Source organism: Salvelinus alpinus, chromosome 2 (genome assembly GCF_045679555.1).
Source record: "Salvelinus alpinus chromosome 2, SLU_Salpinus.1, whole genome shotgun sequence".
In the NCBI taxonomy this organism is placed as follows: Eukaryota; Metazoa; Chordata; class Actinopteri; order Salmoniformes; family Salmonidae; genus Salvelinus; species Salvelinus alpinus.
The window spans coordinates 33687401-33700889 of record NC_092087.1 but is presented as its reverse complement, the minus strand read 5'-3'; the positions used below and the strand labels follow the sequence as shown (position 1 = coordinate 33700889).

At 43.0% G+C, this 13489-nt stretch overlaps 1 protein-coding gene across 2 annotated transcripts in view; it reads right to left on the bottom strand.

The window, feature by feature from the left end:
- The window catches only part of LOC139559148 (cyclin-dependent kinase 18-like), a 42913-nt gene that overhangs the window by 2694 nt on the left and 26730 nt on the right, over positions 1–13489 (bottom strand). Inside the window, exons 4-15 of one of the 2 annotated variants that reach the window (XM_071374907.1) lie at positions 11917–12060; positions 10653–10709; positions 7705–7819; positions 6947–7041; positions 6768–6830; positions 6503–6626; positions 5951–6071; positions 799–896; positions 580–685; positions 450–492; positions 266–356; positions 61–138 (exon numbers count right to left, since the gene is read on the bottom strand). In XM_071374907.1, coding sequence (XP_071231008.1) covers positions 61–138; positions 266–356; positions 450–492; positions 580–685; positions 799–896; positions 5951–6071; positions 6503–6626; positions 6768–6830; positions 6947–7041; positions 7705–7819; positions 10653–10709; positions 11917–12060 — 1135 coding nt within the window. Of the gene's footprint in view, positions 1–60; positions 139–265; positions 357–449; positions 686–798; positions 897–5950; positions 6072–6502; positions 6627–6767; positions 6831–6946; positions 7042–7704; positions 7820–10652; positions 10710–11916; positions 12061–13489 lie in introns of both variants that reach the window. The other variant, XM_071374896.1, reaches the window with a different exon arrangement.

The following is a 13489-nucleotide window of genomic DNA, read 5'->3' as shown; positions in this document are numbered from 1 at the left end:
CCAGTAGTCGTTTCGTATTGTTGTGATGGTTTATGGAAGTAATATGTGTTGAGAATGTACCTGGAGGCTGGAACACTGAGCTCCGGTGGCCTGGGTCTTTCTGCAGTTGAATCTCTCTGAGGGAAAACACTGAGGAGGCTAAGGTGGGGGGTGAGGAATATTGGTCAATGGTGTTTTCTGCACATAATGCACAAAACAAATTGCCACTTAATACATCATCCTCAGCACATGACTGAAGTCAAATACATCTGTGTGTGTGTCTTACTGTCTGCGAGGCTGTGGATGTTCTCTCCCAAGCTGAGGAAGTAGGGGTGTCTTAGAGATGCTTCAGCCGAGACTCTGGTCCTAGTGTCATACTGAAATAAAACAGAGATACACACTTAAAACCAGAAGAGCGGTTTGGTATACAACACTAGTGGTTACAGGTTGGTGTAGGGGTGGTTTCTTACCAGGAGTAGAGCAGTAAGCATGTCAATCCCCTCACTATCCAGCCTGGAGAAGAAACACAGTACTTGTTTAGTTGTGATTTGTGTTACATGAGCAAGTGGTTGGTAAGTGGTCTTATTGTGGTTGTGTAACCTGGGCACGTGGTTGATGAGTGGTTGAGGTCTGTACTGGGAGAACATGTAGGATCTGAACTCATCATTATTGGAGATACCTGGCCAGCTGTCCTCGGTTGGTGTACCTGAGGGAGATTGGAGAGGGTCATTCTTCATATTCTATGTCTGTATGTATTTGAATCCTCACTACTTACCCCAGCAAGATGGCTCCCTGTGGTGTAAATTAAAGAATAATTACCAATGAGTCTGAAGACCAAGTGCAGCTCCTCCTTCACTGTGGAGCCGGGGAACATGGGACGACCCGTCGCCATCTCAAATAGAATACATCCCACGCCCCTTTAACACACAGAAAGCACAGACACACTTGATTTAAATGGAAAGTGAAGGGGCACGTTCTACATTGCAGCCGACTTTAAAGTTGAGTCAAGACTGACTGATCTACAAATCACCTTGCGTCATAAATAAATACTCAGTATTATTTGTAGATCAGTCAGTCACCATTTACCCATGATGCATCATGGATTTCCTGCTCTCAAACACAGCCAAATTGATCTTTGGAGACTAATGCCTGAAGGGAGGTGGTAACGGTGGTAGTGTCTTGAAAAATTAAAGGAGAGCCGCACACTCTAGGAGCTCAGATGCAATAATGTAATAACCTAATAACCAAAGTTTCAACAGACGAGCTATCTTCATCAGGGTATAATGACAAACACTGCAGGGTGACTAGTTTATATATAGTGTCAAAGGACACACGGGTGTCTGTAATCATGGCCGGGTGTGGCCTGATATCATTGGTTAATCTTCAGATATAAAAATAACATACCAAAAACATGAATGGATAGCAAACGATCAAAGATACAATTCGGCCACATGGGACTACAAACATTTACAATAGCAAATCACAACAATGTCTTCAGATCAATGTCTACGTTGAGTCCGACGGGAGCAAGGGTCTTTAAATTAAAGATCCAGGCAGCCTCTCGTTTAAACAAATTGTCGAGGTCACCCCCTTTCCTAGGTAGGGTGACAAGTTCGTTGCCGATATAACGTAGGGATGAAATCAAGTTTTTTTTTTCAGAAAGTGGGCTGCAACAGGGTAAGTCGAGTTTTTGCACCTAAAATCCCTTAAATTGTTCAGAGCACTTTGAATAGCGGGTAGTTAGAACGCAAGAATGCTTCTTTTTGCGAGACTGTCCTTGAAAAAGATCATGTCTCAGTTTGTTTAGAATTTTCTCAATGTCAGTATTAATCTGACCATTTTTGTACCCCCTCTCCTTGAATTTTTTCTTTGTCTCAGCCATATTTCTGATTTGTTTTTTGCAAATTTATTTTGATTCGACAGAATTGGCTGTAGAGCAAACTGTTTTTCAAGGGAAGCGGGTGACAACTATCAGCCCTCAACAAACTGTTACGATCAAGATTTCCAGTAAAGATCAGTGTATAGAACATTATTCTCACACAAGATCAGAAGATCAAGGAAACTGTTTTGACGTGTGTCAGATTGCATAGTAAATCTCAGATGCTCAGAACAAGAGTTAAGAAAAGCATGGAATGCCTTGAGCTGTTTTGCATCACCTCTCCATAGAACAAAAATATCATCAATATACCGTTGCCAAATAATGATGTTAGGAAAGAAAAATATTTTTGAGAGGATTAAAAATGGACTGTTTCTCCATGTAACCCACATACAAATTAGCATAGTTAGGAGCCATGGGGGATCCCATAGCAGTACCCTTCGTCTGAATAAAGAAATCATTTAGAAACATGAAAGAGTTGTGTGTGAGTACTATTTCAGCCAATTTTATAAAGCATGCACTGGAAGGTGTCACGTTGCAGAAGAAAATGTTCCATAGCTTCAATACCGCCCTCGTGTGGAATATTAATGTATAATGACTCAACATCAAAAGTAACTAACAAGGTATTCTCAGGGAGAGGATCAAGAGATTCAATGATAGAGATCATACTGCTGGTGTCCTTTACCAAGGAGGGGAGCTGTTCTGAGATCGTACTGCTGGTGTCCTTTACCAAGGAGGGGAGCTGTTCTGAGATCATACTGCTGGTGTCCTTTACCAAGGAGGGGAGCTGTTCTGAGATCGTACTGCTGGTGTCCTTTACCAAGGAGGGGAGCTGTTCTGAGATCATACTGCTGGTGTCCTTTACCAAGGAGGGGAGCTGTTCTGAGATCATACTGCTGGTGTCCTTTACCAAGGAGGGGAGCTGTTCTGAGATCATACTGCTGGTGTCCTTTACCAAGGAGGGGAGCTGTTCTGAGATCATACTGCTGGTGTCCTTTACCAAGGAGGGGAGCTGTTCTGAGATCATACTGCTGGTGTCCTTTACCAAGGAGGGGAGCTGTTCTGAGATCATACTGCTGGTGTCCTTTACCAAGGAGGGGAGCTGTTCTGAGATCATACTGCTGGTGTCCTTTACCAAGGAGGGGAGCTGTTCTGAGATCATACTGCTGGTGTCCTTTACCAAGGAGGGGAGCTGTTCTGAGATCATACTGCTGGTGTCCTTTACCAAGGAGGGGAGCTGTTCTGAGATCATACTGCTGGTGTCCTTTACCAAGGAGGGGAGCTGTTCTGAGATCATACTGCTGGTGTCCTTTACCAAGGAGGGGAGCTGTTCTGAGATCATACTGCTGGTGTCCTTTACCAAGGAGGGGAGCTGTTCTGAGATCATACTGCTGGTGTCCTTTACCAAGGAGGGGAGCTGTTCTGAGATCATACTGCTGGTGTCCTTTACCAAGGAGGGGAGCTGTTCTGAGATCATACTACTGGTGTCCTTTACCAAGGAGGGGAGCTGTTCTGAGATCATACTGCTGGTGTCCTTTACAAAGGAGGGGAGCTGTTCTGAGATCATACTGCTGGTGTCCTTTACAAAGGAGGGGAGCTGTTCTGAGATCATACTACTGGTGTCCTTTACCAAGGAGGGGAGCTGTTCTGAGATCGTACTGCTGGTGTCCTTTACCAAGGAGGGGAGCTGTTCTGAGATCATACTGCTGGTGTCCTTTACAAAGGAGGGGAGCTGTTCTGAGATCATACTGCTGGTGTCCTTTACAAAGGAGGGGAGCTGTTCTGCGAGTGGTCTAATAAAAAAGTCAACAAAAGTAGATAGAGGGGCCGTTACTGCATCAATGCCCGCTACAATAGGGCGCCCTGGAGGTTTTGTAACATTCTTGTGTAATTTCGGCAAAGTATAAAAAGTAGCAATTTGAAGTGTTGAATAGCCAAAAAAGTTGTGTTCTTTTTTGGTTATCTGACCAGAACTTAAATACCCATCTAGGACAGTAAAGATCGTGTTCTGAAATTGGGCAGTAGGGTCACTTCTGAGTTTCTTGTAAAAGGTGTTGTCAAGCAGTTGTCTGACACTCATATACATAAACAGTCCTATCCATGAGTACAACCAGCCCACCCTTATCAGCAGGGGGGTAAGGACTGACGTATTGGATTGTATATCAAGCAAATCTTGTTTTTCATCCTTAGGTAAATTATGGAAAGATATGTACTCCTGTTTGTTCTTAAGGGGATGAACAACATCTTTTTCAACGAGTCTGCAATATGTCTCAATAGAGTGATTGCGGTTGGATGGAGGTACAAAATAACTCTTTACTTCTAAAAGGAGTCGGAGTACTTGCAGGTGAGCAACCTACTTGTTCAGTAGAAACATCACGTTTAGGGGAGCTGAAGTATTCCCTTAACGGATGTTTCTTAAAAAAACTTGAACATGTCTACCTTAACATCAAAATCGTTGCACTGAGTTGTAGGCACAAAGGATAACCCTTCATAAAGCAAGGAGACATGTGCAGAGCTCAATATCTTGCTTGATAAATTGAAGACACTCAGTCCCGTGGGTTATGGGACCGTGTGAACGGTCCCCTCTGCCTCTGGTAGTGTCTCCATGGAAATGCAGCATGCACACACACAGTCTTGTTTTGCTAACCTTGTGGGGACACATAATTGACTCCCGTTCAAAATCCTATTTTCCCTAACCTTAACCCTCAACCTAACTCCTAAATATAACCTTTAACCCCTAATTCTAAACCTAAACCCCTTTAGAAATAGCCTTTTTCCTTGTGGGGACTTGCAAAATGTCCCATTGGTCAAATTTTTTGGTTTGTTTACTATTCTTGTGGGGACTTCTGGTCCCCATAAGTATAGTTAAAAATGTCCACACACACTAATATGCCCCCCCCCCACACACACACACACAGACACACAGCAAGAGGTTCGTCGGTAGAACAGAGACACAGACACACATCAAAGACTGTGTGTAGGGATCACGAGCAGGCCTGTGTAAGAGGCAGGGTGTCATAGAGTACACTGCTTTCCTTTGTTTATCACTGAGGGTGTCTGCGCCGATGGAGACCCATCCACTGATGAAAGGAATGTTTTGCAAATGAGTTTATGAAAGGTTCTGTATTGTTGTGTTGCTGGATAATAGCCTTTGGAGATTCAAGGTTAATGAATGTGATGCAGAAATTATCACCATGGTGATTGCTCACATCAGGAGTGGTGGCTTACATGCGAGTTAAGTAAAGGAACAGCTTAGCTATGTTGCTGTGATGATTCATAGTGTGGTAAACATATCTAATCAAAACATGTTCTCCCTCATTTAGGTTTTCACTCTGGTAGTGTTAATGAAGGTTAAAACTTCTTCAGGATCGGTGGGTCCCCTGCTGGAGGGTTGCGCTAACGTAGGCTAATGCAATTAGCATGAGGTTGTAAGTAACAAGAACATTTCCCAGGATATAGTCATATCTGATATGGGCAGTAAACTTAAATTCTTGTTAATCTAACTGCACTGTCCAATTTACAGTAGCTATTACAGTGAAAGAATACCATGGTACTGCACAGTTTTGAACATGAAAAGTTATTAATAAACAAATGAGGCACATTTGGGCAGTCTTGATACAACATTTTGAACAGAAATACAATGGTTCATTGGATCAGTCTAAAACTTTGCACATACACTGCTGCCATATAGTGGCCAAAATCTAAATTGCACCTGGGCTGGAATAATACATTATGGCCTTTCTCTTGCATTTCAAAGATGATGGTAGAAAAAATGTGTTTTTTTCTCTTTGTATTATCTTTTACCAGATCTAATGTGTTATATTCTCCTACATTCCTTTCACATTTCCACAAACTGCAAAGTGGTTCCTTTTTAAATGGTACCAATAAAATGTATATCCTTGCTTCAGGGCCTGAGCTACAGGCAGTTAGATTTGGGTATGTCATTTTAGTCGAAAATTGGGGGAAAAGAAGCCGATCCTTAAGAGGTTTTAATCAATGTGACACTGAGTATGTTTGTTGAAATGCCTCTGTCTCTGTGAGTCACAATGGAGGTGTGTGCGCGCGCGCTTGCATATACATGTGGAATGTACTCACCACATGTCGATGGGTGTAGAGTACTCTGTGGTACCCAGCAGTACTTCAGGGGGGCGGTACCATAGAGTCACCACCTCGTTGGAGTAGGTTTTAGTTGGCACAGACTTGGCCCTGGCCAGACCTGACCAATCAAACAAACAGTCATGAGCTGGATCTCAGAAGACCAGATCAGTAGATAAAATGCTCCCTATCTACATGCAGGATGCGTGTTGAAAAGGTTAGGGATAATATTATGGCTGGGACAATACCAATTTCGCAATATTTTGTTTGTATGCCGTGAATGAAAACAGGAAGCAGACCAAACTCTTTGGTTCTTTTAAAAACCGTCTGTAGGTAAATTAATGTGTGCTATAGCTTGGAAAATAAATAAATTACTCTGGATGACAACATACTGATATTTGTTTCTAACATTAGGGCAGTTTTCCTAAAGAAGTTTCATTTACACGATACTAAAGAGTAACGTGATGGTATCGTCCCAGCCCTAGATAATATAGAGGGAGATCTGTTACTAGGTTACCAATGTCAGTGTATCTGTGTGTGTGTGTGTCATACCGAAGTCTGCTAGTTTGAGCTCTCCCTTGTCGTTGATGAGCAGGTTCTGAGGTTTGAGGTCTCTGTGAAGGATCTTCCTCTTATGGCAGTAGGACAGACCACGTAACAACTGGAACATAAAGATCTACAGAGAGAGAGAGAGAAGGAGAGGGGGCAGAGAGAGAGAAGGAGAGGGGGCAGAGAGAGAGAAGGAGAGGGGGCAGAGAGAGAAGCCATAATGTCTCTGTCTGATGATGATTAACAGTGTTCAGTAGGCTGGACTAACCTTGACATTGTTCATGCACATGAGGTTTCCACAGTTGTCCAGGTACTGTTTCAGATCACTGTCCTGAGAGACACACAGGCACACATTTTCAGAACTTTAACTTGTAAGTAAAACAAGCTGATATAACACTGGTTATTATACTGATCATGAAGTATTTGAAAGATGTGTGTACTACTCACCAGGTACTCAAAGACTAGAGTGAGGGAGCGTTCTGTGTGTATGATGTCATGCAGCGTGACAATGTTGGCATGTTTTAGGTTCTTCAGTAGAGACACTGCAGAGACGCACAGAGAAAATGGTTGGATGCTGCTCTGGCTGCATGGAGGTGTGAGGACATGCTAATGACATTTTAGCGCCACTGGGTGGTAGTGTTTCTTCTCCTGAGTTCTTCTGAAAAGCTACTGTAGTAAATCTGAGGCAAAAACCCTGTTGGTACAGTATGTGTTTTGTGAGAAGAGGTTAGGAGAGGTTTGATGGTTGTATTAGTCTCTCTAGACGGACGGGATGCCTCCCACAATGTACCAATGTTCCAGCATACACGTCTGTACTTAGACCGCCGTCAGTTTGGAAGAGAGGAAAGGGTGGAGTTGGACGCCAGAAAATCAGCCTAGATGGAGCTCGCCGAGGATATTTTCAATGAGTGTATTCTGCAAGCGAGTCGTTTGCTTGTGCTATGACGTTAGTGTTACAAGCTTACAACCACTGACTGGCTGTGGCTAAAACTAACCTAGCTATCTTCGTCCGTATTGTGTGTCCGCCTCTGTCATGTTTCCGAGGGGTTTATTTTTAAGCACCGCATACCCACTCGTGATTTGTTGGGAGAGTTGTCTGTGTGAAGAGCGTCCTCCAAATCCAACGTAATTCCCAGACCTAGCGCTGTAGCTCTAGGCCTGGCATTTCCAAAACTATGGTTGTATAGGGTGCTGTGTGTTTTTACCTTCCCTGATAGCTGTACAGGGCGCTCCCTCCTCGTGCTCTAACCTAATCTCTTTCAGCGCCACCAGGTTTTCCGTCAGTTTGCTCCGCCCCTTAAAAACCGTGGCGTATGTGCCCTACACAGGAACAGGAAGTAATTGAAACGGGAAATAGGAAACGGGAATAATTAGTTAATCACATCAGTCATTTTTTTACATATATAATGGTTGTCACTTTATGGCCATGCCAAATGTCTAACCCTGACTACTGAGCCTAACCCTAACCTATAACCTTATCCCTAACCCTAACCCTACCCCATAACCTTAACCCTAACCCTACCTTATAACCTTATCCCTACCCCTTAACCTTATCCCTACCCCTTAGCCTTATATCTAACTCTAACCTTATCAAATCAAATTGTATTAGTCACATGCGCCGAATACAACAGGTGTAGACCTTACAGTGAAATGCTTACTTACGAGCCCCTAACCGACAGTGCAGTTAAAAAAAATACGGATAAGAATAAGAGATAAAAGTAACAAGTAATTAAAGAGGAGCAGTAAAAAATAACAATATATACAGGGGGGGTACCGGTACAGAGTCAATGTGCGGCGGCACCGGTTAGTTGAGGTAGTATGTACATGTAGGTAGAGTTAATTAAAGTGACTATGCATAGATGACAACAGAGAGTGGCAGTGGTGTGGGGGGCAGGCAATGTGTCTGGGTAGCCATTTGACTAGGTGTTCAGGAGTCTTATGGCTTGGGGGTAGAAGCTATCCCTAACACAAACCCTACCCCAAACCTTATCCCTAACACTAACCTTACCCCTAACACTAACCCTACCCCAAACCTTATCCCTAACACTAACCCTACCCAATAACCTTATCCCTAACACGAACCCTACCCATAACCTTATCCCTAACACGAACCCTACCCAATAACCTTATCCCTAACACGAACCCTACCCAATAACCTTATCCCTAACACGAACCCTACCCAATAACCTTATCCCTAACACGAACCCTACCCAATAACCTTATCCCTAACACGAACCCTACCCCATAACCTTATCCCTGACACGAACCCTACCCCAAACCTTATCCCTAACACGAACCCTACCCCAAACCTTATCCCTAACACAAACCCTACCCAATAACCTTATCCCTAACACGAACCCTACCCAATAACCTTATCCCTAACACAAACCCTACCCCATAACCTTATCCCTAACATTAACCTTATCCCTAACTTATAAAGAAGGTTTGTTTGGCTACCAGGTAGCTTTGTCATTGCTGTCTCTTTTTTGTCCCATGGCAGGATGTAATGTATTTTAAACATGACCACCTTGTTATGTAGATGAGCAGTCATGGTTGACCAGACACTAGTTCTGTTAGGACATGTGTTTACAGTAAACTAAACTCCCCCCCCCCCCCCCCCCCCCACACACTCTGGTTTGAGGTGACCTAGACTGCATGCCATTCCAGAACACTGCTCCCACCCTGCTGTCTTCCATGTTCACCCCTTCACAGATCTGGCAGGACTGCATAGGTGTAAGCAATATGAAGGAAACTAAATACAGGGATTGCTTACACCTATCCAGCTATTGTGAAAGGGAGTGAATGAGGACAGATGGAAGGGGACAACTTTCTGTAATGAGATGCAGCCCAGTTGTTGACCCTAATGACTGAGCATGACTTGGACAGATGTAGCCTATTTAGTCTGACTGCTCCTCTGCACTAACAGTAACTCAGCGTTCATGAGTACAGTCTGAGACAACAGATAAGTAGCCACTGTGTGAGTACATACACCAGTTCTATAAATCAATCTAATATTGCGATGTAGAACTAGGTATGCAGTAAGGGAGACCGGGGTTGGTTGTCACACGTTTTACTCCCGTGTAGTTCTCAGCACCAGTATATCTTACAAGACTCTTTTCAACATTATAGAAAGAAAGGCCTTGGGTTGAAATGGGGACCATTTTTGTCCTCATCTTATTCCAACATGGAGTTATAAGCAATCAAACACACTCTGTCCACTTGTGACAACCAGTATGTAGTTGGTTGTCACAGTGTTTGCTAGTAGCTTAATCCTTTTGGAACAGGAAATTAAGCACTATAGCCAAGCCTTTCTTTGATCAAACAATATTTCAAACAGAATTCTACATTTTATACCTTGAGAACAACATATGACATTTTGAGTAAGTTTGTGTGGGTGTGTCAGAGAAAAATCTGTGAGGCAATTAACCGATGGCACAGATTCCTCTGCCCAACGGATGTATACATGATGAATCGGGAAGATGCAGTTTAGACATCGTTTGCTAATTGGCAAGCCGTCTCAGATGTATTTAGAATATCTACATTCTAAATTCTACATTGTTTATATGTCGGCCAGGCATCAACATTCTTTTCTGATGTCTCGGCGACGTCTTTCCAATGTGTAAACGCTCTCCACACTACATATTCCCAAGACATTTTGATATGTCGGCCAAAGGTGTTCGTGTTTACTGGTAAGGGAGGTCTTTATAGCAACAGCACAAAAGAGCTTGGGATTTATTGTATACTGGCAGTGGCAATGTCCCCAATTAATATATGGTTCTATTGGAGTTGATAGGGACAACCAACCCCATGTTCCATGTGACAATCCCACCCCAATGCTAATTACCACATGTTTTGACCTAGCAACTTAGAAATAGGTTTGGAATGTAGTCTTTCTGCTTTTCAACACATAATTTCATAATTCTAACATTTATAGAAAGCTTTATTTTACTTTCATTTATGAAATACACAAATTCCCCTCATCTCAGGGGTTAAATAGAAGGTGAAAATCCACACACTGAATAACCACACTGGGAATACCCACACACCTTTAGTTTCAACGATTCTAATTTCTCTGTATCCTGCGCCTATTAAATCAGCTGGATGTGTGCCTTAAACTGCAGCTGAAAGCGCGTAACCATAGCGACTTTCTTACCTCTCCCAGTTTTCCCAGTTTCACGTACGTCTCCAGCTTTCCAAAGCCAATGTCAGACTGTATGGAAAAATACACAAGGTAGCCTAAAGTTAGCATAAAGTTATGCAACATCCAATTCCCCCTTTGTGAGAAAATAATTGCCCCCTTACGCTCAATAGCTTAGCTCATGTAGTTGTTGATCAGTCTCTCACATCGCTGTGGAGAAATGTTTGCCCACTCTTGCATGCAGAACTGCTGTAGATCAGCAACATTTGAGTTTAAGCATGAACTGCTCATTTCAAGTCCTGCCACAACATCTCAATTGGGATTAGGTCTGGACTAATCCCAATTGAGATGTTGTGGGAGGACTTGAAATGAGCAGTTCATGTTTTAAAAACTCACAAATGTCACTAGTTAAAGCAGTCCTGCATGGAAGAGTGGGCCAAAATCCCTCCACAGTGTCGTGAGACACTGATCAACAACTACAGGAAGTGTCTGGTTGGAGTCATTGCAGTTAAAGGTGGCACAACCAGTTATTGAGTGTAAGGGGGAAATTACTTTTTCACACAGCGGAATTGGGTGTTGCATAACTTTGTTAATTCAATAAATGAAATAAGTATGTCAATGTTGTGTTATTTGTTCACTCAGGTTCATTTTATCTAATATTAGGTTTGGGTTGAAGATCTGATAACATTCAGTATAAAAAAAAAGAAGCAAAATCTGAGAAATTTAGAAAGGGGCAAATACTTTTTCATGGCACTGTATGTAAGGTTATGACCATATGGTTTAGGGATCATGGTATTGGGTACATGGGGTAGTCTACTGACCAGTAAAGCCTGCAGGGACATGCGGCTGAGGGGTTTGATTTAGGGTATTAGGGTATGTGTGTATTAGGGTACTGTAGTATGGGTGTAAGGGGGTACAGGGTACTGAACAGTGATGACTGTCACGACATGTGTCTGAGTGGATTGATTTAGGGTATAGGGGTATTGGTGTATTAGGGTATTGCGGTATGGGTATATAGGGGTTTGAGGTATGTGATACTAACCAGTGAAGCCCGTAGTGACATGCAGCTGAGGGGTTTGGGTTAGGGTATTGGGGTATTAGAGCAGTTGTTCCCAACAAGGAACAGGGGGTACTTGAAGACTCATGAGACCATAGGCCTACTGGTAAAATTCAAATGAGGGGGTTCTTCAGGGGTACTCCGGGCAGAGCAAAATTCACTTGGTGGTACAGTAACCGAAAAAGGTTGGGAACAACTGTATTAGGGCATAGCGGTACTAACCAGTGAAGCCCGTCGGGACATGCGGCTGAGGGGTTTGCAGGGAGGAGAGTTCTCATTCTCCATTTCTCTCTGCATCTGCAGCTTTTTGAGGATCTCTGGAGGCAGGCGGATGTCCATGGGCAGAGACATACGCTTACTCACATCCTGCAGAGAATCAATCAGTCATCGATATGCAACACTCACACAATCAATCAGTATTTGTGCAAATACACACATCATAAATGGGCAATATTCTCACATGATCAATGACACATTGCACCAGAACAGGTTTATTATTATTGTTATTATTATTATTTATTGCTCCATCCACCACCCCACCCTCTTCGGAGGACTTTGTTTTACTAAAAAAACTGCCATTTTGTTACATACAAATTATTCATAACTTTCACATACATGGTACTTCTATACACAGTATTACATGACACAAAATATAGTTTGATTTACACATTAAATGGTATATGGTATTTTCGGTCCTAACTACTACAGATCATGTGCTGTTAATCCCACCCCGCTGTTAATTCTACCCCGCCTATCTCTGTTAATTCTACCCCGCCTATCTCCGTAGCCCACCCCGCCTATCTCCGTAGCCCACCCCGCCTATCTCCGTAGCCCACCCCGCCTATCTCCGTAGCCCACCCCGCCTATCTCCGTAGCCCACCCCGCCTATCTCCGTAGCCCACCCCGCCTATCTCCGTAGCCCATCCTTTCTCAATTTCCATGTGCAATATATTTTTCAACTTTGCTTCTGAACTCTGAACCTTTCTGATCTCATAGTATCCAAAGAGTATTGCAAACAGTATTATTATGTAATGCTAATTGATTGACTGACTTTCCAAATGGCCAACAGTGCTATTTGTAGGGTTAGTTTTAGGTTAATGTTGTTAATCGGTTTTTACAGTGTAGAGGTAAGGAGTGATTGTGTCTACTTAAAGCTAGGGATGATTAGACGATCATTATTTTGAGAAAGTAATCTTCTGTTTGTGTTTCTATTCTGTCTGTGGTTCTGAATGCAGACCTGTCTTAATGTAGGACCAGACGAATCAATCCTCTGTTCTGTTAATCTGTTCTTCCACTATGACACAGTTTCTCCTGTGAGTGACTATCTATCTCACACTTCCCCCCTGCACCACACTTCTGGAACTGTCTGAAATAAGGTGTTTGTGTGTATGTGAATTTCCCCAGGGTGTGTGTGTGTGTGTGTGTGTGTGTGTGTGTGTGTGTGTGCATGCACAAACACGTGTTTGTGACTGTCGCTCTTTGCAGTTATTTTTGTTGAAAAGTAAGATGGCTGAATATCTGAACTAAAGGTGTCTGGCCCGGTGGGTTATGTGGAAAAGAAAGAACATTCAGACGATGGCTTGTAATTTCCTGTGGGCTGTGTAGCAGCTGCTGCTGCTCTGAGGCTGAGAGGAAGTTATGGCCACTCAGTTTTGAGAGGGAGGAGAGGAACCCAGTCAGTAGCTCTTATGATATCATAAAGGTGTAATAACTGGTTTTGTAAAGGTGTTATGATTGTCTTATGTATACCCCCTTCAAGTAAAGTTTTACCTACATTTGTACAGGAGGCTATATT